Source organism: Neolamprologus brichardi, chromosome 20 (assembly GCF_056152115.1).
Source record: "Neolamprologus brichardi isolate AB-2024 chromosome 20, ASM5615211v1, whole genome shotgun sequence".
NCBI lineage: Eukaryota > Metazoa > Chordata > Actinopteri > Cichliformes > Cichlidae > Neolamprologus > Neolamprologus brichardi.
The window spans coordinates 15,879,973-15,903,254 of record NC_142123.1 but is presented as its reverse complement, the minus strand read 5'-3'; the positions used below and the strand labels follow the sequence as shown (position 1 = coordinate 15,903,254).

At 39.0% G+C, this 23,282-nt stretch overlaps 1 protein-coding gene across 4 annotated transcripts; it reads right to left on the bottom strand.

Annotated features, from left to right (window-relative positions):
* Positions 1–371: 371 nt before the first annotated feature.
* On the bottom strand, positions 372–22,881 carry rbbp8nl (RBBP8 N-terminal like). 4 transcript variants are annotated; one of them, XM_035913518.2, is made up of 16 exons: positions 22,766–22,865; positions 17,764–17,839; positions 17,614–17,656; positions 12,437–12,513; positions 11,272–11,367; positions 10,628–10,740; positions 10,358–10,433; positions 9,992–10,176; positions 9,868–9,911; positions 7,708–7,784; positions 6,032–6,698; positions 5,844–5,940; positions 5,661–5,728; positions 5,338–5,485; positions 2,564–2,644; positions 372–1,187 (listed from the first exon to the last, which is right to left on the bottom strand). In XM_035913518.2, exons 3-15 carry the CDS (start codon positions 17,653–17,655, stop codon positions 2,589–2,591), a joined length of 1,746 nt encoding a protein of 581 aa, XP_035769411.2. In that variant the 5' UTR covers position 17,656; positions 17,764–17,839; positions 22,766–22,865; the 3' UTR covers positions 372–1,187; positions 2,564–2,588. The 4 variants fall into 4 exon arrangements, with proteins under 4 accessions (XP_035769411.2, XP_035769412.2, XP_035769413.2 ...); XM_035913519.2 differs by having other exon boundaries at positions 372–695; XM_035913520.2 differs by having other exon boundaries at positions 5,661–5,725.
* Positions 22,882–23,282: the final 401 nt, after the last annotated feature.

Here is a 23,282-nt window from a genome sequence, read left to right as displayed (position 1 = left end):
TCACTTCCTGTTGGGGAAATGTGACCATTAAACCAGTTTCGCCTGAGCAGCTAGAACAAATCTAAAATTTCTTGAGCAGTCTTGAAATGATCAGCTGTATTGCACTTCTTTCTTGTTTTGATGGGTTTACATGATACCATAACTACTATCTGACAGTAAGTTAAGGTTCATCAATGAGGTCGATCAATGGAGCACAGCCCTTTTGCATAATGTCCCTAAGAAAACCAAATATTAGATGTGATGCTCTATTTGACTTCTATTTCATATTCTATTTCCTGTTATTTGCAGAGGACTTTCTGTCCTGTGTGTGTGGCAGGTGATTACTAAATTTATTATGGTGCTAAAATATAATTAATCAAACCGGACCAACATTTAAGAATGGAAATTTATTTCAACATCAGTAACAGTACATTCATTAAAAGGTTTCTAACAGTGTAGTATTGTAAAAAAAATACTCTCAACAGCACATCATCTAGCTTGACAGCTTAAAAGTCAGAACATAGCAGTACACTTACAGTAGGATAGTCAATCACATTTTTTTAACCGAGAGATGCAAATGGCAGGGAAAGACCACTGACCATTGATAAAATGCCATACTTAATGGACTATAATGGCATCAGACACGCATAACAGAAACAGGAGAAATCAATATGACAGCATTAGGACTGCAGATCTGGGTTCATACACAGGGACATCTAAAAAATGAAATGAAGGAAAAATAAGTAGATTTGAGATTAGTTGACTCTGCCAGTCCATCCATTTTTATATCGATACAAAATGGACTCAGTAGCTTCACAGTGCTTTATCACAAGAGTTTCTTTAGCTGTCTCTCTGCTTTTAACACTTCCCATCTATCACCCAGCTAAGCAAAGGTTGTTGTCACAGCTGTTAGTGGAAAGTTCATACTTGCAAAATATGTGCTGTCTGAAAATGAGAAAAGAGGAAGAGGAACTTCTTTTACTCTTCGGACTTTCTTTCTTATATTCTTCTAAGTTAGCCACGTAAGAGGATTTACGTGTTTTTTTTTTTTTAGCCAAGCAGTGACGGGCATGCCAGGACATTTAGAATGAAGTTCTTTAAGCATTAGCAGCGCAGACCGTGTTTCGTTTCGCTCGAAGATGAGGAACAAAAGAGAATTCTGCAGATTTTAGTCTCTTTAGCTTGTTATACAGGAGGGTGTTTTGGCACTGTGAAAATAGGTTGGTAGGTGTTAGAAAATGTTTGAAAATAGGTGACTTTCTAAGCCTGACTGTCAGGCTGGACAGTTTTCCACCCAGTTGTTAATAGCTGTGATATACCCTGTGCTTACATTAAAATTTCCACTCAGACCACAGCAGATATGAAGATTATAGCTGCATGGTGACATGTGGAAAAGACTTATTCTGATAAAGAATGTCACATGTTTGTATTATTTGTATTTATTCTTTCTGCACAAATCTTTTTCATCATTTTAGACTTAATGCCCTGATGAAAATGAAACCTTTGTGGTTTACTAACCAAAACCAACAGCCACTTATATAATACTTAGCTAAACATTAAACTTCATATATAACAGCTGGTGAAAAGGGAAGTTGTAGAGCTTTACAGCCCACTGCTCTAAGAAGGGAACATGGCCTAAAAAACCTGAACTAGTTATGACCACAAGGATATCAAAAATATAACGCGGCAGAAAATGGCGGAGTTTGGGTGAGAAAGTTGCAAATACAAAAGACTGCTACAGTGTGTAGCTCTTTTGAAAAGCACACCTTCTGTCAGAAAGGATGTTTGGTACCAGGTGCCACTTTAGCTTGCTTGACCCAATCTTAACATTAGCCAGTGTCCTATGGAAGTTGGCATACTGCTGCATCCTCACTGTCAGTCAGGGCCTTTGTGTCATGCTTAGTTAAACCCCACTCTCTGGAAACTGATGGAATGAATTCCCTTTGACAGAAGTTTTACTGTGTCTGCTGGATGTTCACAATGTCTATGTTCCTTAGGGGCAGCTGCTGCCCCCAAGTGGACAAAAACTTTAATTTACAGCTGATAAAAACAAAACAAAAAAATTTTGGCAGAAAAATTCAGTTTAATTAGCAGAAGCCCATTACCAAATAGTCTTTGACAACTGGATCACATGACTACTTGGATGAAAACAGTTGCTTACTGCAGATAATAATAACCCAATGGTGTAGATTCTGTTACTGTAGCAATCTGGAGTTTTTGTTAGAATTTAGCAAGTAAAATATTCATTTTACGGCTCACAACTGCACTGAAAATACAGTTTTGATTTGCCATTCTTATCAGTTTAATATTTAGCCACAGCAGAGAGCTGTTCTAAGGAAATGAAGATCTATACCCACAATGTGCTTCCTACCACACAGAAAGCTGTCTGTGAAAGTAACAGAGAGTTTAGCAGTTTAGCAATATGTGGAGAACCAGAGCTAAATCAAAAACTATCCGGCTAGACTCAGAATCAGATTGGCTGATGATGGCTGCACTCAGTTTCTCCCCTCTGTAAATTATACCTGTACTGGCTTGTTGTGCTTTTTACTCTGAAATGGTTAATGAAGAGTTCTTGCAAAATTACCAAGTCAGTGTGACATCCTCTTTATCTAGGGCTTTTCCTCTGATCTCATTGTGATTTTGAGCTTCCTCTCCCGATGGTTGTCTGTGGGGAACAAAAACAGAAAGCATTTCAGAGTGCTTTTTTTAACGACAAATAATAGAATTAGAACTCAACAGAAAGTAGTAGTTTATGAGAAGGTAATAGGTTTTTAACTTAAAGAGAGATCAGATCCTAAATCATCAAAAAAACAATCTGGATATGTTGGAAAAAATCTGTTTGTCAGACACAAGTGCAATTGAGACATGAATGTGAAACAACTGGTTGTATTTATGCCATACTCCAACAGGGCGAGAGACAAAGAAAGTAATCATTCTAACTGACATGGTGTCACGGCGGGGTGCGCCGGTGTGTTTTTTGAAACAGGACCTAAACGCAGATGTGGACGAGGAGTAAGCGATCCTTTATTTGGATGATAGCAGGAGTTAAACATGGAACCCTAAACAAACTAAAAAACACTAAGAAACAAATACTATTAAGTTCTATGACAATGACTAAGACAATGGTGGCGATAACAGACGACCTGACCACGACATTCAGAAAACAGAGGACTTAAATACACACATGAGGTGATCAGGGGAAGTGGAGACACATGAGAACACAGCTGACTCGAATGAAACATAATGACAATACAGGGGAGAGTAACACTAACTACAATGAACAAAGAACACCAGACTCTTACAAAATAAAACAGGAAACACTGAGACATAGACATGGAGATAAAACATGACATGAACTTAACATAACCACATAGATATGAAACATAGATGGAGGAACCAGGAAGACTGGGTACAAGGGGAGATGACAGAAATAACTAAGAAATAAGGTCTGAACAGCAACCTAGAAATTAACTAGATTGAAAATTGGGGTGGCTGTAGCTCAGGTGGTAGAGCAGGTCATCTACTGATCGGAAGGTTGGTGGTTTGATTCCTGGCTTCCCCTAGTCTGCATGCCAAATATCCTTGGGCAAGATACTAACCCCAAATTGCTCTCCGATGCATCCATCGGAGTATGAATGTGTGTGAATGTTATCTAGAAAGCACCTAGAGAAATGTGCTTGTGCGAATGGGTGTGAATGGGTGAATGCACAAGTTGTGTAAAGCGCTTTGAGTGCTCAGAAGAGTAGAAAAGCGCTATATAAGAACCAGTCCATTTACCAAAATGAATACAAAAATACATAAAACTCAAACACTGGGTCACACGACCTAGTACCGTGACACATGGATTAAAAACTATCTACATTATTTTCAGAAAAGTACTTTTTCTATGTTTTTTACAAAAAAATTACATTTTTTGTTTGAAACATAGGGTTAAGCTTAAGCAAAAAAGCAGAAGTTGTACTCTCTGGAAAGTGATAAAATGGTAGCTTACTACCACAGTCTGTTGATCTTTTTGATTAAACAGGCTGCATAGTGCAGTAAACACTTATTTCAGCCACTACTACCTTATTTGTCTGAGTATGTCTGCACAATTCTAAAGACCAACTCTTGGACCATCGCTTTGTACCAAGCTGACCAAAGTATAAAGTTTCCCACTCTATGCCGTAGTAGTGTCTCTTTTTCTTTGTGACAGTTTTCATAACATTTGTGGTTTGGCTTTATTCCTAATTTTTCAGGTATGATGACGCATCGGCACACTCGGTAACTGGTTAACTTGCGCTTGAATCCGAATGTGTATAGTTTAACTCACATTAAATGGTGCCTCTAGGGAAACAGCCTTCCCTGCTTTTTTCACAGACACTGCGTCAGATTTGATTTAGATTTTAGAAAACTGAACTGTCAATTCAGTATTGACTTTTCAGAACTACAGAGCTAAAATACCAGAAAAAAAGAGACATAAATGCTCTGCAATCCCTTAGACAGCAGGACATCTGACCAAAGTGTACTCTAGTGAAACATCCCTGTTAGATCTCTGGAGAGCTATTTCTAAGAAACTTTTGTAAAAAAGAAAAAAAATATGGCGTAGTGATTAGTATGGAGCCTTATACTGAAGGTGATACAATTTACTATCCACATTGTCTTTTTATTGTTGTTTGGTTATTTGTTGCTGTGTGTGTTTGTAAATAGATTCAGGAAAATTAAGACATAAAGGTGACAGTTGTTGAGAAGTTTTTCCATCCATGCATCCAACCATGGCCAATTTAGAATAACTAATTAAACCTTTAATTGATGTATCAATTAAAACTTCCTCCCATAGTTCAAAGATGTGGACTATGGAAAACAACCCACACAGGTACTGAGAGAACATGCAAAATGTATGTACGTCTGTATGGTGTAAGGCAGCAGATACAAAACTTATGCATAGGCTGACAGACATAAAACTCTAAAAATATTTAGAAATGCAAAATGTAAACAATGACAAACAACAGCAACAATAATAAAAAAAAATTAATTCTGTCAATTTATTTAATATAAATTGCCAAGCCAAAGATATGGTGTAAAAAAGGCCGAAAGAACTACATTGATGATGACCTAAACTTAAACCTGTCATTTTAGTTCTTTTTGACGTTACTCTCCCATTTTTTCCTAATTATCAAATGTCTTTTCATTATCAAAAGTACTTTTTCTCTGAAATGTAGGGTTAGAATTGGGGCGAGGGACACAGAAGTCGAAATGTATGTAGACCTCATGAGGTAAAAAAAGAAAAAGAAAAAAGAAATCTGTTTAAAGCCCACACTCAAGACAGAGATAACAAAACTGAAGAAAGGAAAAAATATCTGAAAATAAACAGGTGATTACTGCTGTCTGTGTTGAAATCTCTGTCTGCGTCTGTCTCCACAGATGCCCTTTTCCTTTTGGAGCCCTGATTGCTTTCTTGTCCTGACCGGCTGGCTTCCTCGTCCTGCTCATCAGAGCTGGTTTCTGGCTCATCTGTTGCTGAAGATGTCTGTTAATACAGACATGCAGAGGATGCACAATTGTTCACAAAAGAAAGAAGTGTATATAAACTAAAGTCAGCTGTTTTTGGTTGTTGTTGTATTTTTTCAATAAAAATTGTAATACAAAATGAGTTAATGTGCTAACAAAACCTTCACGTTCTCTGTTTTGTTTGGGCGAATTACCTTGCCATTTGATGATAAGGAATCTTGCTTTTGTAGAGCTGGGTTCAGAGTCTCCAACACCACTACTGCTACAAAAACATAATAAAAACTATTCCCTTGTGCATTGTCAATTTTTAGTAACCTTGGTTTAAAAGCAATATTTGACTGAATTTCAGGAAAAATCACAGACACATCCCACTTTACCTGGCCGTAATGATAGAGTGAGGATAGGCACCTTCTTCCCCTTGCTTTCATCTGTCTTTCCATTCACCTCCTCTTTCTGATCCTGCTCTCTGACTACCTGCAGGTAGAACATCCCCACACCATGAATTTAATTCCCTCTTTACTTCAGCCTCTTCTAATTTTGTTGTAAGAAGTAGACCTTAAATTACCTTGTGGTTAGGATCCTTGTCAGGTGCTTGCTCTTCTGTCGTTGCACACGATGATGAAGGAATGACAATAGGTGAAGATGATGATTCTGCTATGTCTGCAGAAGAATTTGTGTTTACTTCCAATTCAGGGCTCTTTTGAACTCTTGTTCCATCTTGTAAGGCTGAGGATGAATCACTTTTTGGTACTTGACTGGATATGGACTTCCCCCGATCAGATAAGTCCAAAGGCCCATCATTTAACTCTTTTAACCCTTCTCCAGACACCCTCTCAACCTTGGGTAGCAGGTTTTCCTTTTTCTCTGTTTTCTCTGTGGGCTTTGTTTGAATCTCCACATAATCTGGCAGATTTGTCAATCGGAAAACCACAGTTGGCTCTCTGGCAGGGGGCTGAATGCTGCTCTGCTTAGGAAACGGAGGACTAAAAACCTGCCTTCTGGGGCTGGCCTGTTGCCTCATTGGGTTCAAGCTGTGAAAATGTTGTGAGTGTGGATTGGGTGAAGTTTGCACTACTGTGTTGGTGCCGGCAGTAATCCAATCAGATGATTCAGATAGAGACCAGCGAAGAGAAGCAGAGTTGCTGTTGATTGCTTGAGGATGTCGGGCGACAGGAGCATGGACAACATGTCTGCCAGGTCGCACATCTCCAGCAGCTGGGACAGAAGATCTCCTGAGCAGAGAATTAGTAGGCATGGAGGAACACTAGTCGAGTCCTTCAACATTTTGAATTCTAAGGTATGAGAAAGAAAGTCTGTAGGAAAATCTTTTGGCAGTTAAGGTTTAATTGGTAATGTGATGCAGTACTTATTTTTCTTCAGTAATGATTAGAGCATTGCCTTGTTATAGCTGTAATTACTGTAAAAATGGAGGAATGGTTGGATGAGGACAGTGGTTCCTAAATGGTTTGGTGTATGAGGCTATGAGGCCATAACATGTTGCAACAGGTGCACATCATAAATAAAATAACTAATGTGTTAAGGAGCGCCTGTAAAATGAAACCCAACTTCATTTTCACAGTTCTCAGATGGTAAGAATTAGGTTTGTGTGACACATCAATAGCCCCGACTGGGAGCACAAGTATACTGTCCCAAGCCCAAATGTGCTATCTGAGGGAAGATGTTTGCTCAGGCTATCACTAGGCCAGGAAAACTAAAGAGGCCCAAATCTTGGACAACTAAAGTCCAGAATCTTAAGCAGAAGTGGAAAGATTATTTGTTGGATTGGTTGAAAGTGTCAGATAAGGCAGTGGTGGGAGGTTGGGAGGGGGGAGGTTCTATTGCAAAGTAGAATAAACCTTATAAAACAGCAGCAAGACTCTTGTTATTAAAATAAGAAAGGAAAATAAATTCAGCTTAAATTACCCCATACAGATGTTGGCATAATGACTCAATACAAGAACAAAATTGTAGTGGAGTGAATGAGGGAATGTCTGAAAGGTGATGTAGTTGTTCATTTTTGGCAAGTAAAGCATGCAAACTGTAAGTTTTGTGTTCTCCTTAACCTTTATGGATTAATACTGGTGCAGAAATGTGGGAAAGTGTAATATTCAGACTCTATATGTAGAAAAAAGTACTGACTTTGGAGCACATAATCACTAATTTGATGAATCTGCTGTTACTCACAATACATATCCTCATACAGTGGCAGATTAGCCCATTTCGTGATTTCCTATGTCTTACCTCTTCTCCCCAGCACGAGTCACAAAGTGTTCTTTCTTCCATGACGGCAATGTGAGGGCCGACAATGGAAGAGCATCCTGTTTGAGCAGAGAAGGGCATGCAGCAAAAGAATTCACCATATTACATTAACCAATGTTTTGTCAGTTCAGAGAACAATTTGAATTATCCTCAAACATTTTTGGTTTATCTAATTTGTAAATACAAAATCTGTAGCTAGTTAGCTTAGCATAAAGAAAAAAAAAGAAAGAAAATAAACTAAGCTACCTAGGTAGCTGTCTTTGTACCCATCACAGAATAAATAGAATAAGACAAAATATGTTAATATTTAAGGTTGAGGAGAGCTAGGATTTCACTATTTTCAGTCTTTAGCTTACTGTGTGCACTACCTAAAGCAACATTTTGGCTCAATTTTCATGATAATGCTTTACAGAGGAGACCAGAAAATATAATGTAATCAGTCTGATTCATAGTATTTCATGTGCTAAGCTTGTACAAGTTGCAGGTAAAAAGGCAATGTGAACTTCCAGAAAGAAAGGGAACAATCATAAATCTATGATATGAGACTCAATGAAGGAGTGTTGTAAAGAAGCAGTGCACATGTGTATAGGCAGCTTCTTATTTAAAGTGTCATTGTTAGTGTGAAAATGGACTAATGGACTTTTCTGTATTTGCTTTTTCATTACTGAGCTGTGTCACCAAGTACAACCTTATATTATCATAATAACCAGCCTATTGCCAAAATGTCCTTTGGAACCTGTAACTAAAATGTTAGCTAAGCTTAAGAAAAACTCCACATAGAGGGTTTAGGTACAACACAGTTTTACAAGTTCCTTCATACAGTATAATGATGGTGATGTGAAAGCAACACATTTTTGACATGTGGCTCTATCAACATCTGTAGCTCAAATGATTTGAAAATCCACTGAAAACAGACTAATACTGATGGATAAAAAGAAACATAGCTGATCTTCCCCCTCACTCAGTCAGAGCAGATGGCTGCCCAAGTGTCTGGTGAATGTCTCTTTTCATTAAAAGGGGGTTCTTCCTCCCCACTACTGCCAAGTGCTCTTTAGTATTGTAGGGGTTTTAATTTGTAATATAAAAGCCTTGAGAAAAATGTTGATGTTAACTGGTGCAGAGGAAAAAAACTAATTACCAATATAAATATAAATAATGACAAATTTAAGCATTCATCTTAATGAAAAAATAATTAAGGTGAACAATACATCTTCTTGTAGGGTGTTATACATTCAGTGAGAGACTGAAAAGCACCACTGAACGACACAGGAAATCATTCCTGCCTGTGGCCATCTCCCTGTACAACATATCCACTTAACACACTGTTTATGGCAACAGCTACACCCTTTTTGCACATGTTCTTCCTTTTTCAGCTATTTATTAATAAGTGACCTTTATGTATATATATGCCTGTATATATTGTGCTATTCTTAGTTAGTGTATTGTCTGTCTTTGTTAATGGCTGTTTATAATGGAGCACTGTAACGAAAAAGAATTTCCCCTAGGGATCGATAAAGTATTCTGATTCTAATTCTGATTATAACCCATTCATGGTTGGTCAATGGTAAGATGAGGGATGTTTGGCAGTTCTACATCTCTTATTTATCTATCATGTATGCATAGAGTCATAGATACAATAATAACACTTGAAAGCTTTTTAAGACGTCTTAGAGCTAATGTTCCATCTCTGGTTACTGGGTAAGTTGTTGTCACTAACAGTGTAAATTGTACAAAAAACAACTTAAACATATGTGTCTTGATTGTAGCAGAAATACATTTTGCTTCTTTTGAGCTCAAATATGATTAAATTCTGTAGAAAAACACAACAAGTTTTAGGTTGTGCCACACGCTTCTCTCATGTAATTCAAATGGCATCACTGTCCCTTAAGATGATGGAAAATAAGCATACATATTTTTCTGGTGGTAATTGTTTCCCATTTGTTCTCTTCACTTTAATATTATTTTAGATCTTACATCTTATTCTTTCATACCTATCTGCAAATTTGGATTATTTACACTTGGTGCTACAAGTTGTGATCTGAATCGTTTTGCTTAATAGAATAGTGCAACTAGCAATTGAATACTGAAATTGATTATTATTCAAAACGAATGTATGATAAAAATATGAAAAAACAAACTTACAAACTGGCTTCGGTTGATTCCTCTTAACTGTCTGCCTTCGGTTTCTGTTTGATCAAAGCCAGAAACTGAATGAATTTATTAAGTAAGGTGACAGAATATAATCATCACTATTGTTCATTTTTACCTTCAGTTTTCAGTTCAACATCAGGCTTTACTGAAATGTTGCCATCTGCTGGCTTGTTGCTTGGCCTGCTGGTTGTTGTATTGACAAGGGACAGGATTCCAGATGAGGGTGAAAGGGCAGGGGAAGAGTTGGGCTTGACCTCTGTGGTGGTGCTACTATTGGAAGAGTGGTCACTGTGACCTTTGCTACACAAACACACACACAGGCACAGAATGACGAAGGTTTTAAATTTTGTCATGCATCAAAAAATACAAATATGCCTAAAACAATGTTCCTCATAAACAGAAAATACTAATATAAGATGTATCAGCATTATTTTTAAATTAAAGATTAGAACAACTATACCGTTAAATAGCATCTACTCACTCAAGTGCTGCTTTTAAGTTTCTGTTTTCATCTTTAAGCTTCTTGTTCTCTTTTTTCAGGTTGTTCATCTCTCCAGCTGCAACACAAGCAAACGACATGATCAGAGTACACATCAATAGAATTGTCCTTAAATGGCATTTTTAGTAGAAAATAAACTGGGGAAACATTAATGGTGTCAAAGGTTAAAGAACAGACAGGAAATTCACTGTAAAAGAGTTTCGTAGAGATGCAAGATGGAGAGATGGATTATTGAGTAAGAAGGCAGAATACCAAGTAGAGAGATGTGCTGGAGACTCTGAATCTGGGAAGCTTCAAATTCCTGTTGTCTTCTCTTGGCTACCTCTTGAGTGACCGTACATCTGTCACACAGCCCAGCCCTAAGCCTGCGCAGGAGAGAAGAGGTCACTTAGTAGCACACCTAATAACCAGACTGATGTGACAGTAGCTCACATTATGCAACAATTGAAATGAGTTTTTTTTCTTTGACAAAACTAAAAACAGCTGTAATTAGTCATTAGTTGGGTTAGTTGGTTTTTGAATTGCCAGTTAACCTAACCTCAAGCATGTCTTTGGATTATGGAAGTAAGCCAGCAGAAGGCACCCCTGTGGAGTGCTGGTTAGGACTGCAGCTTCATAGCAAAATGGTCATGAGTCTACATCCAGCATGTTGCCTTTCTGTATTAATCAGTCTATATTAATCAATTTACACAAAAACTAGAGAGAACAATTTTCTATAACTTACAGGTAATTAATAAGTACCTGTTGAATTTTGATGCTAATATTATGTTATATGCGATCTCTTTCCAATAAAAAGAAATTACCATAAACATTAGATCACTTTTTTGTTAGTGAACAAACCACTTTATTTCTAGTGTTTTATACAAGAAAAGACAAATGCAATGTAACATTGATACCTGTTTTCCAGAACCTTAATGTTTTCGGTGAGTAATCTGTGTTGTTCTTTCATCTGTTGGTTTCTGGTAAAAAGTTCTTCCATTCTTTTTGTGTCACTATTGACGCAAAAGAACACAAGGTGGTTAGGCTTCAATACTAAAAAAATGTGTTTCAGAAAGATTGTATTTCCTCATAGTTTAAATATTATCGCAAGGTTGTATTTCCGTACCAGCCTACATAATGTTCCTCTTTCCAAGAGAAAGGTAGTTATGTTATAAATGTAAGTCGTATATGCATCATAGGTTATTATGGAGGTGGATGAAACAATGGTCTTTCATTATGTTACATCTCTCTTTACTTGTGTTCCACTCACTGAAGCAGTGTAGGTAGTTCATAAGAGAGGTCTGTATCTTCATTCTAAATATTTGACATTCAAGGGTGAGTAGTACTATAGGCAGAAACATGGATGTGCCATGGGGAAACATTACAGAGTGACTGGTTCACGATACCACCAAAGAAGAAAGACATTGTGATGAAATTCGATCCTTTATCATCTAGTGTAAGTGCCACCACATGGTTATGTTTTTTTTTTTTTGAAACTGCTGTTTTTTATAAATGATGCAGACCAAAATTGCCATTAGATTGGCTAAAGGTCCCCAAAGTGGGGGGCACGTCCCTTAGTGGGCAGAGCCATTGCCTGGGGGGGTTGCAAATATGTTTCCAAACCAACTTCCTTCCAAGCCAAAGACTAGAAAATATGATGAAGCATATCTTGCCTTTGGCTTCACCTGCACAAGTGCCAAGGTAGGGATCCCCAGCAGAATTGGTTTCCCCTGCGTCAGGAGCACAGGTTGGGCTCTCCAAATCACGGACAAACAGTATCCCACAGTTGTTTATATTTCTGAACCCAGTTTTTCCACAGAGAGGCTTTTTTTGGGAAAATGTATTGATAGCAATCTTGAATATTATTACACAGGAAAAAAAACAGCTACACATAAACTAATTACACCATGACGCCTCTGTCTTTCTAAATGAAGGGACAGTAACTGAGTGTGTATATGTAAGCGTGTAAAAACTGCAGAGAGTAGAATTAACAGTAACAGTATTTTGTATATCCGCCGTTCTAGAAATTCATCTCATGTAAACAATAATGTGGAGCACAGCTGATGTGAAAAAAGCACACACCTTTGACATTGCGTGACGAACTTCGTATTCATTGTCCACACGTAAACGCAAAAAAGGAATTTTTGAAAATCTCCAACCTGGCAGGAGTTTAAAAAAAAAATAATCAGTTTTCAGTGATTCGAAACGCTGGTTATGTGTGTTACGTGCGTTTTCAAAAATACCTGTGTAGGTGTGGACATAGCGTAAAAGAGTTAATAGCTTATTTTATTGCTATCTGTAATTTATTGCAGTTTAAATATGGGTGTGTGTGGTTGGAGAATGTGGGGGGGACCACTGGGCTAATTGATCAATAATGATGCTCACAATTAAAACTAAGCAGCTGTCTTTTTAAATACTGCAGTCATATCAATACAATTTGCTGTTTCATTACATGACGGAAACTTTCAAATACAAGCGCGCTCATGCTCACAGGTGTACACACAGGTGCTCACAGACACAAACCACACCCTTTTTGGCTCCTACCTCAAAGCACACTGTGCGCTGTCGATCCTACGTGCTGCACAATAATATTCAATATTTAGTATTTACTGTTATATTCACATAGATCATTGCGATGATGTTGTTTATTATATTGCTCTGTTTTTTTTTTTTGCTTGTTTTCTCTTTTTTCTTTCTCAACAGGTGATCCAGGTGATTGATAAATGTATTTTTTGTCTGTTTATTTTGTTGGTTATTGTTTTTTGCCCTTTATCACCGTTTCTCTTCCCCGCTGTTTTTCTTTCCCTCTTTCTTTCTCCCCTTTCTTTCCCCCAGTTATGTCTGTCCTGTGTGCAGCAAGTGAAAATAAAACAAAACAAAACAATAAGAGCAAAGGTGAATCAAATAGACCAATACAGCAAGGCTGGGATGGTCCATTTGGTAAAGTAAATCCGTTGGGCATCTTTCTTTGCCTTTAGACAATAATTCTGATGGCAAAAGAACCAAACGGGACAGGCAAAATAAACAAATAAATAAATAAATAAATAAATAAATAAATAAATAAATAAATAAAGTGGAAAGTGTTAGGCAGGGCCTTGAGTTTTTCATGATTCTGAATTTATTTTGTGATGCTGCATATTTAGCAATTGTGCAAGAAAATAACAAAAATGCTTCACAGAAAAGTACATAAAGTACAGTCACATACATAGTGACAGAAATTATTTTGCACATTCTGGAATAAAATGATTGCTGCACCTATCTAGAATACTGGAGGAAATCCATCTTATACAGTGTCATGTTATGATTTTCAATGACTTAAACATCAGTATGCATTGAAAGAACATTGGAAGAAGAAATAGAGGTAAACTATGATGGCTTAACTTCAAATGAGAATAAGGAGCAGAATGGAGCAAAGTAATAAACTATTTCAATACCGGTCATATTAGTGAAAGATCAGGAGATGTTTACCAAGCTAGCAGGATTGTTCAGGTTCACCACATGAAAAATCTAATTCAATAAAATTAGTGCTATAATGTTGCATATGTTAGTTATGGCTGGGTTATACCCCCAAGCAGTCAATGCATTGATGCCAGTGTTATGTTTTTGTTATCTATAACATTTTGCAGTGTGGACCTTTCAACTTATGTTTTAGCTAACTAGTACTCTCAGCAGCTTACCAGCCACATGGAAACATTTCTTGTTTTCTTTAAATTTAACGTCTGTGTGCTTTAATGCAAAGAAACTGCAGAAACATAATTGTTGCTTGTTAATATTTGTCGTCATGTAATAACGTAGTTTAATATAGTGTTGTTTTGTGTTGCACCATGTGTTGATAGAGTACTGATTTAACATTAATAGTGTGTTGTATTTTCACTGACTGGCTCAAAAAATATATTTGAATTCTATTAAATATTCCACATGTGCACTACATCCAACATGATCATTATTTGAAAGCCTTTGTTGGAAGACATACAGTTTTGTCAACTGTGCTAATTGTGAGCTAAAATCCACAAATATTAATGATTTCTGTTTCCTTTTATTAAACGAGTCATTGTCTTTACTTTTGTTTAATGTTACTATTTACAGCTTCAGAAATGTAATGTTGAACATTACAAAATTGTTGTATAATTTTTTTTTAATGTTGATGTGAATTTATATTTACAAACTCTTTTTATTAAGTAACCTAATGTAGATATAAGAAAATAAGAAATCCATGTGAGGCAATTCCTCCAACGCCTACTGGAAAGTAGGCTATATGTGAAGGGGGAGAAGTGTGAATTTCATGTGGACTTGGTGGCCTTTCTGGGGTATATTATTGAGCAGGGGAACCTGAATCCTCACCCAGTAAAGATACAAGCTGTGCTTGAATGGCCCGAATCCACTAACTGCCGACAGCTCCAGCGTTTTTTCTCTGGTTTGCCAATTTTTATTGCTGGTTTATAAGGGACTCTAGCAAAATCGCTCTACTAGATTCTAGTATACTTCTCCCAAAGTTTCCTTTCAGTGGGTTCAGCCTGTTCGAAAAGCCTTCTCCCATCTCAAGGAGTGGTTTGCCATGGCTCCCATTGTACGACAGCCAGATCTCAGTCCTCAAGTCATGAACTAGGTGGATGCATAAGACTGTTACAATGGAGAAACGGTAAGCTCCACCCATGTGATTTTTACTCTCATCGTCTCTCCCCAGCAAGCAATTATGACATCAGAGATGGGGAGTTTCTTGCCATTAAGCTCGCCCTGGAGGAATGGAGACATTGGCTTGAAGGCACTGCACAGCCATTTAGCGTTTGAACTAACCACAAGAACATGGAGTACCAAAAGGTTTAACTCTCGACAGGCCAGGTGGGCACTGTTCTGTACCCGCTTTAATTTTTCACTAATCACTTACAGATCTGGCTCGTGGAACGTGAAACTGGATGCCTCCGCAGGATCTGATCCCTGATCCTGAAGCCGCCTCTTGCTCGGTTGGAGCAGTAACTTAGGAGATCGAGTCAATTATGTGGGAGGCACAGGAAACTAACCCCGACCCTGGCTCTGGCCCACACAGCACGTTTTACCTGCCACCCTGGGGTCCAGCGCTACTTCTGGTAGCCCTCACTGGCAAAGGACACCAGGGAATATGTGACCGCCTGCACCACCTGTGCTCAAAACAAACTTTCCAAGCAGTCTCCGTCCGGATTACTTCAGCCTCTTCCCAAGCCTGGCCGACCGTGGTCCCACATCTCTCTCGATTTCATCACTGGGCTGCCACCCTCCGCAGGTAACACCACTATTCTGACAATAATCGACTGGTTTTCCAAAGCTGCCCACTTTGTCGCCCTCCCAAAGCTCTCCACAGCCATAGAAATGGTTCAGCTGCTCACCACACACGTGTTCAGCTCCATGGCATTCCAGAGGACATCGTCTCAGCCCGAGGACCCCAATTTAACTCTCGGGTATGGAGGGAGTTCTGCTCCACCCTGGGTGCAAAGGTCAGTCTATCTTCTGGTTGTCACCCCCAGAGCAGACAGAGTGGACCAATCAAGAACTGGAGGCTGCTCTATCGCCGTTTCTCAAAACCAAGCCGCCTAGAGTGAACAACTGGCGTGGCTCTTGTATGAACACAATAGCCTCCCATCTGCCACAGGGATGTCGCCCTTTGAAGCATTCCTGGGGTTCCAACCTCCCCCTGTTCTCGGAAATAGGAGCACAGGGTCACCTCTGTGCAGCATAACCTCCGCCGGTGCCGGTGCCGGTGCCGCTGCGCGTGGCAAGCCACTTGGGCCGTCCTGCTCCCAGGTGGCTTGGTTTCGCTCTCTGGACTAAAGAGCGAAACAAAACTCTCCCTGACAGCCGCCAGACCCCCCGCTCCGGAATATGCAGTTGGCCAGAAGGTATGGCTATCCAAACGCTATGTACCTGTACAAGCAGAGTCAAGAAAGCTCACATCGGACCATTCCAGATTGGTGCCATAACCAACTAGGTTTGAGGATGGCCAGCCAGCGTACTGTATCACTCATATCATGGGCTCCAGACCCCGGAGGAGGGGTTTTCAGTACCGATTAGGAAGGCTAGAGGAACATTCCTGGGTGTCTCGGTCAGCTATCCTGGATAAGGATATGCTCCGGGAGTTTCATCGCCAGCACCCAGGTAAGCCTGGTGGGAGCCTGGAGGTTCCCGTTGAGGGGGGGTACTATCATGGTCCCTGTGTCTACCCGGCTGGCCCCGCAAGGTTACATGTGTTTTTGTTTTGATTTTTCTCTCGCTCTATCTTTCTCTCCCTCTCTTATCTGCACCTGGGTGGAGCTCACTCTGGGCTCCTGCCTTTGGCCCACGCACCTGCAACAAATCCCTCACCTGTGGCTCATCATCATGTTTCCCAGCCACTACTTAAGGCAGTGGTACAGAGTGTCCTGTCGCTGAACTATTGTTTAACATGTCAGTATAATCCCCGGATTTGTAGAATCTCCGAGTTTCGCAGTTTCTTCTTGGTAATGATTTATCCCGTCTCTTATACATAGATTCCCTGGAACCGGCCTGTAACCCCTGTTTCCCTGGATGCCTGAACGTGAGTGTGACAGTCTGGCAAAATGTGTCAGTACAGAGTGGAGAGGATCTCAGGAGCACAGTGAGTGAGCAGAAAGCAGAGTGAGAGGAATGAAGCGAGTGGAACACCTTTTTCCCTGTCTACCCATGGACCCCTGGAACTATTCCCCCCACCTTGTATATATATTGCACGTGGTGTTGAAAAATAAAGAACTCAGTGTGTGCCTGAGTCTGACCTGCCAGCCTTAACAAAAATGTATGTATGAACATTATATATTTATATATTAAAATGTCTCAAGACAAGTAGATAGAGCTTTTTAAGGGGGGAAAAAAGAATAAAAGTCACATTTTTGAATATATCACCACACAATCAGCCATACTTTTGAAAAATCACAAAAATAAACAAATACACTGCATAAAAAAATACATATATGAATATTTTGTTTTTTTAAAAGCTAATTTCACAAAATTATCAAAAAGTTCTCTTTACTTACTTTTCCACAGAAATTAAGCAAATATTTTGTGAGTCATTATCTCACAGAATAACTTGTTGCAACATGAGCTTCCTTCCAAGTTAGTGAAATGTGATGTTTGCGGGGGGCGTAGGACCAGCATGCCTACCTGTCTGATTACCTACCCGTCTAGTCAACAAAGACTTGAGGCCTACTCTGGATGAACCTTTTTATACATCTTTTCAGCACTGTCTAAATGTGATTGCCCATATCATAATGACTCACCAGCCTTTCTTGTTGGACAGCTCTTGAACTTTCACCTGCCATCCTTGAAGAAAAAAATATAAAAGACCTTTTAAGGACCATATGTGTTGGAATTATCTTATGGAACTCTTGGATACCCATTGCAATCATTTATTTATTTTTTCCACTTACCTTCTATTTCTCGCTCGTGGACCTCCTTCAGTTTGTGGAGGAGGTCATTGAAACACTCCATTTCTACAGCAATCACCTTTGCACAACAGAACATGCAAGATTTTAGTTAGTTAGAGTTGTTAATTTTAGCTATTTTTTATGAATAACATAACACATTCTAAATCGAATGTTTTTAACTAAAACTTGGGAAAACAGCAAAACAAGTCAGTTGAAGTGCACAGGCGTTATAGCCGGAGGGCTTTCTGTGCATGTGAGAACTGAAAACTGAGCATAGGACGCTTTGTTGTTATTCACATGTGGGAGCAAATTCTTATTTATTTCAGGTCTGATTAAAACTAGTTCAACCGGTCCTGCGAGGCATGGGATTTAGTTCTGCAGTATGTGTTTTTAGTAACAACTACTACTACTACAACTACTCACGCTATAGTGTGACCCTAGTGTGACATACTTTGACATAGTGTGACACTACTCACACTATAACAGTTTTGGGGTGGTGTATTTGACCCTCCTTTAATCAGAGCCATACCCTTTTTCTTTTATCATGACTATTGTGAAGGCACATGGTAATATATACACTTGGCCTTTGAGGGTTTATCTGTAGTAAGTGTATGCTGTCAGTCCACTGTTTACCTTAGCTGTCAGTATGTGTCCACATCTATTTAGTCTTCAGGAAGCTGTAAAACTTTGTGAAAGGAGTCACTGAAGCTCACTTCTGTTCAGTGACAGTGATACTGATATTTGTTGTTTAGTACTTTCTCTTGGTAAGCACTGCTTTTCCACAGTTAGCTGCTGGTATCCAGTGTTAGTGGTGCTTTCTATGAGTGGATCAAACATAGGTGGGCTTGGACACTTAATGAATAAACTCGTATATGAAGCCATTCAGCCTGAGCTGTCCCTCTGATATACTCGTTTCTAGTGCTGTCCATCCTGGTTACTACCACATGAAAACCTTAAAAAACCTTCAAGTCTGCTGCATCCATCTCTGCTTCCTATTTTTCTTTTGTCAGTGCCAGCGTCTCTAAACCATACATCAGAGCAGGACTCAGCAGTGTCTTATAAACGTTCCCTTTCACTCTCACTGCTGCGCTTCTATTGCAAGTCAACACCTCTCCAGACTCTGCTCTCACCACAGATCACAATGCCATCTGCAAATATCATAGACCCCACAAAACTCTTTCTGCCATATTGCTGCTCACTGATTGTCACCAATTTTCCTAACATAGCTTCAACAACTCTGCCCCATGGCTTCATTTCATTTAAATTTTCATAGTGCAAACTAATTTTAGCATTAGTAGCATTAACTAACCATACTAGACTTCTCTGGAGTAGCTGTAAATTAACTTTTGTGTGAAGAATTTCGTAGTTTATAAAACTACCAAGTAATTTCCCCAACACATGAACTCAGAGATTTCTTACCTTACATATTCACTTAATATTATGAACAGTATGTGAATTATTAGATGTTAGCACTGGTTATCTGTGGTTATAGTTTTGTGATAGGTTACAAAAGTTAGCGTAGCTAGATATTTAGCTTTTTATAAAACATGATAGGGAGGTCATTGTAAAAGGTTGTAAGGAATTAATCTGAAAAAAAAAAAAAACTGACCAAGAAAAGTTACTCGGGTGGTGGGTCATAGCCTCTGTGTTTGAAGAGCATTTTTTTAATGGCCAGCAAGAATCGATGTCTTTAGTACAAAAACAGATGTCGATTATGTATTAAATTAAATTGTGATCTCAGTTACCCATTTTATGTCTTCTTTAATATAACGTAGTATTGATTTTTGTACATGATGATCCTATTAACAGTATGAAACATAACAAAGCAGTTTGTGTATGCTTTAGTGCGTGGCTATGGTGGCTGTAGATCGGGAGCACTACTGATCGAAATGTTAGTGGTTCAATTCTTGGCTCCCCCAGTCTGCATGCCAAGTGTACTTGGGGAAGATACTAACCCCAAGTTGCTCTCTGATGCATTAATCAGAGTATGAACGTTGTTTTTTGTATGGCTATTTCCCTCATTTCCTTGCTTAAAAATGGCGGCCTTGATTTTTGTGAAGGAATCGCTCTCATGACTCATTGAGTGAAGTCACTGCAAATTGGTGGCATGCAGTCTGTGGATGGGACTTTTTCGGATGGTCTCAGACTATTTGGAGCTGAATAGGTACTCAAAAAGTACCTTGTACCGGGTGCCACCACTTTAAAAACCAAGTCGAGCTGAGCCAAGTAGGTGGAAATGGGCTTAACTTCTTAAAATCAGACTATTACAAAACAAGATTACTGAGATGAGATTTGCTGGGCTAAAGTCAAGTTTTCTGTATCATCAAAGCTGGTTCCTTTTTTACCTGGCTAAATCACCCTGGTTTCTAATGCTGAACGCATAAACTGGTCAAAAGCTGGTTATGTTCTAAGTTTCAGTTTAAAATTGTCTGGAACTGCCATGTTTTAATTAATTCTTTTTTTGTGCAGCATGTCTGAAGTTTGATTTAGTTATAGATTCCCTGCTGTAGGAGCACTTTTTAAAAATGCAACTTGATAAGCCGTACCTGATAAAAATTAGGTAAATGAAGCTCAGCTGTAATGTTACAGCTGCATACAGGAATTTGTATGCAGTCTGTTGGTGATGCAGAAAATATATAAATGATTTTAAAGTTGCAGAGGTCTAATGTACAACAACCACATTGGAAATAAATATGCAGCGTGAAAAAGTTTACAGTTTTTTATTGCTCTGTGCTCTAAATCCCAAGATTAACACATCGCTGCAACATTACTTTCTTATTTGTCAAAGTGTTGCAATTAACTATTATTTTCTTCTTTTTATCATCATTTAATTACCATCTGATTGGCGTAGGCAGCACTTATAGGGATCATGTTGTGCAGAAGCTCTTTTTGATGTGACAGTGCCTGAAGCAAAAAGCTGAACAGTGAAACCGACAACTATGACTGCAATACCCGTTACCTCTGACTAGAGTTTTAGGTTTTGTCAAGTCATGTTATGAAAGTCAGATAAGAAAGCCTGACTATGTAAATTTACTTTGTAGTATATCCCTCAGGTCACCACTAACCTGTCTATCATAGGGTTAGGGTTAGGTAAATGTACACATCTTCTTATAGAATATTTGCCCCTTTGACCACATAAATGGAATGAAAGCTATTAACTGACAAAATGAGATGCTCATCTTTTGGCTGAAACAAAAGTCAGACTTAAACTTGAAAGGACAGTAGAGAGACACCTAGACATACTTGTCTAGGTAGCTTTCTCTTCTGTCCTTTCAAAAAAAGTTTACTGATATTTTTGTGGGAATTCAAAGCTGACATTTTGCAAACTAAGTTTAAAAACAAATTTCCTTTTGCCATCAATCTGCATATCCCAACATTTTCATATAATCTTTTTATTTCCAATATAGCACAGTTCCTTGAGGCCTAGGGCATCATTAGCAATGACCCCAATTCAAACTCCATCGGCTATTTAAATATGACATTTTCTTTCAAAAAGGAGTTCTCCTGAGTCTTGGCAACCAAGAAACAAAGAAAGCAGTCATGCCAAGTGACATAGATCAAAATCCATTTACATTAAAAAACAAACAAACAAAAATCAAACCTTTAGCTTGAGTCTAAGATCTTAAAGGATTAAAACTAAAACAAATATGTCGGTTTGGTTATCCTTGATTTGATGAAGAGTCTGTTGGTATGTTCTTCCAGTTCCATGTAAAAATTTTGTTTGCTTTCCTCAGTTGTCTGATGATGTAAAACTGATGCATTTAAAGGGCTCTGTTGTCCAGCAGACATTCGGCTCTCCCTATGCTTATTCATTTAATAATACAAAAACCCTAGCCTTAGACCTGGGACCTTAACAAAAACCCTATTATCAAACCCAGTTTTCATACCACAATTTACCTCACTGCAGTTTGCTGGCACAGTGAGTGTGAAGAGATTTAACATGAATCATACAAGTTTGCATATTTATGCAGATGCATAGACATGATCGCTAACAGCACAAATACTGTGATTTAGCATTTTGATCGGCGTGGATTCGGCTCTCTCAACGTGTCAGGATATGTTAGGCAACAGGCTGTTCACATCACCTCAGCAGAGCAAGAAAAGACCTGTCTGCTTTTATGTTCCTGCTCTGCTATCGGTAGATCATTATTCACTCTTACACACACACACACACACACACACACCCCTACATGCACACACCTACGCATGCATGTAAACACACACACACACACACACACACACACACACACACACACACACACACACACAAATTATTATTTATGAAATTACTCTGAATTTCCAGGCCACTAGCTCTGACGAGCTAACTGCATCACACGTTTCTGACTGTTGACAGAAGCATTAGCACGTTATGTGCAAACACGTAGTTCTAGATGGCACACACCTTAAGAGAGAGATAAAGAGCACACTAGAGGCACATTTCACTACTGCAGCTTTAACACAGGGATTAAAAACACCTCCCATCAGCACAGGACGTTTTCTGTTCAAAACCAGAGGTGAGCTGTGTGTGTGTGAGAGACAGGAAGTTTTGTGGTTCAGTCCTCAGTCACTGCTGTCGCACAATGTCAGCTGATGCTGTTCGAAACAAATAAGAGCAGGCAGGGTTTCTGCTTGCTAAGCTACCTTTAACTGTGCGTGTAATAAGATAATATACTTAGATTGAACTAATTCTGAATGATTACAGAGACATTTTAATTCAAGACCACAAAGCTTCTAAATACATATCTTTTCTCTGAACTCCTCAAATAAACCCTAGAGGTGTCCTTATGAAAGAACTCTGTGCCTTTGTATTTATTCATATTTATGGGTTGTAAATGAATACATTGTGTAACACAATGTGAAGTAAATGTGTAATTGCCCCCAAAGTAAGGTCATGACTGTTTCCTGTTCTCTGTGTTGGCTCAATCCCTGCCAAAGCTGCTCACCTGTCAGCAAGTCTATCCTCGTCCTCAGGCAACAACTCAGAGCCAAATCAATTCCCACTTACCAAAACAGCCGGTGACTGCCTCTCTCTCAGCCGCTTCTACCTTAGCCAACGCTTCTTTTCCGCAGCTGGACGTTGTGAAATGCAGGCGGCGGGAGACCAAGTGTGATAAAGAAAAGAATGAGAATAGAATGAGTTGAAGGAGAACGCCCCACATACACCCTCCTCCTCTTCACACTCTGCCTCTATCTCATCTCTCCACCCCAGAAAACCGGTCAGGGCGGTCGTCCCCTTGAGGAGCAGAAACAGAGAGGCCTGGGCAAGTTCTCCCTTGATATTCCTGTTCTGCTGAAATCCCACATAACCGGCTAAACCGGTCCCCTAAAGCCCTGTGGTAATAGAGGGACAACTAACTCGAGAACAGAAATGTCCAATGCAGACACCTGCGGTTGTATATTTAAAGTAGAAGTCAGAGACTTGAGAGTTTTTATATAAATAAACAGGGGAAAAAAAAGGCATGGTTTGTAAGCATAGCATAGCAGGTTCTTAGTATAGCAGAACCTGTAAATGAACTTCTTAA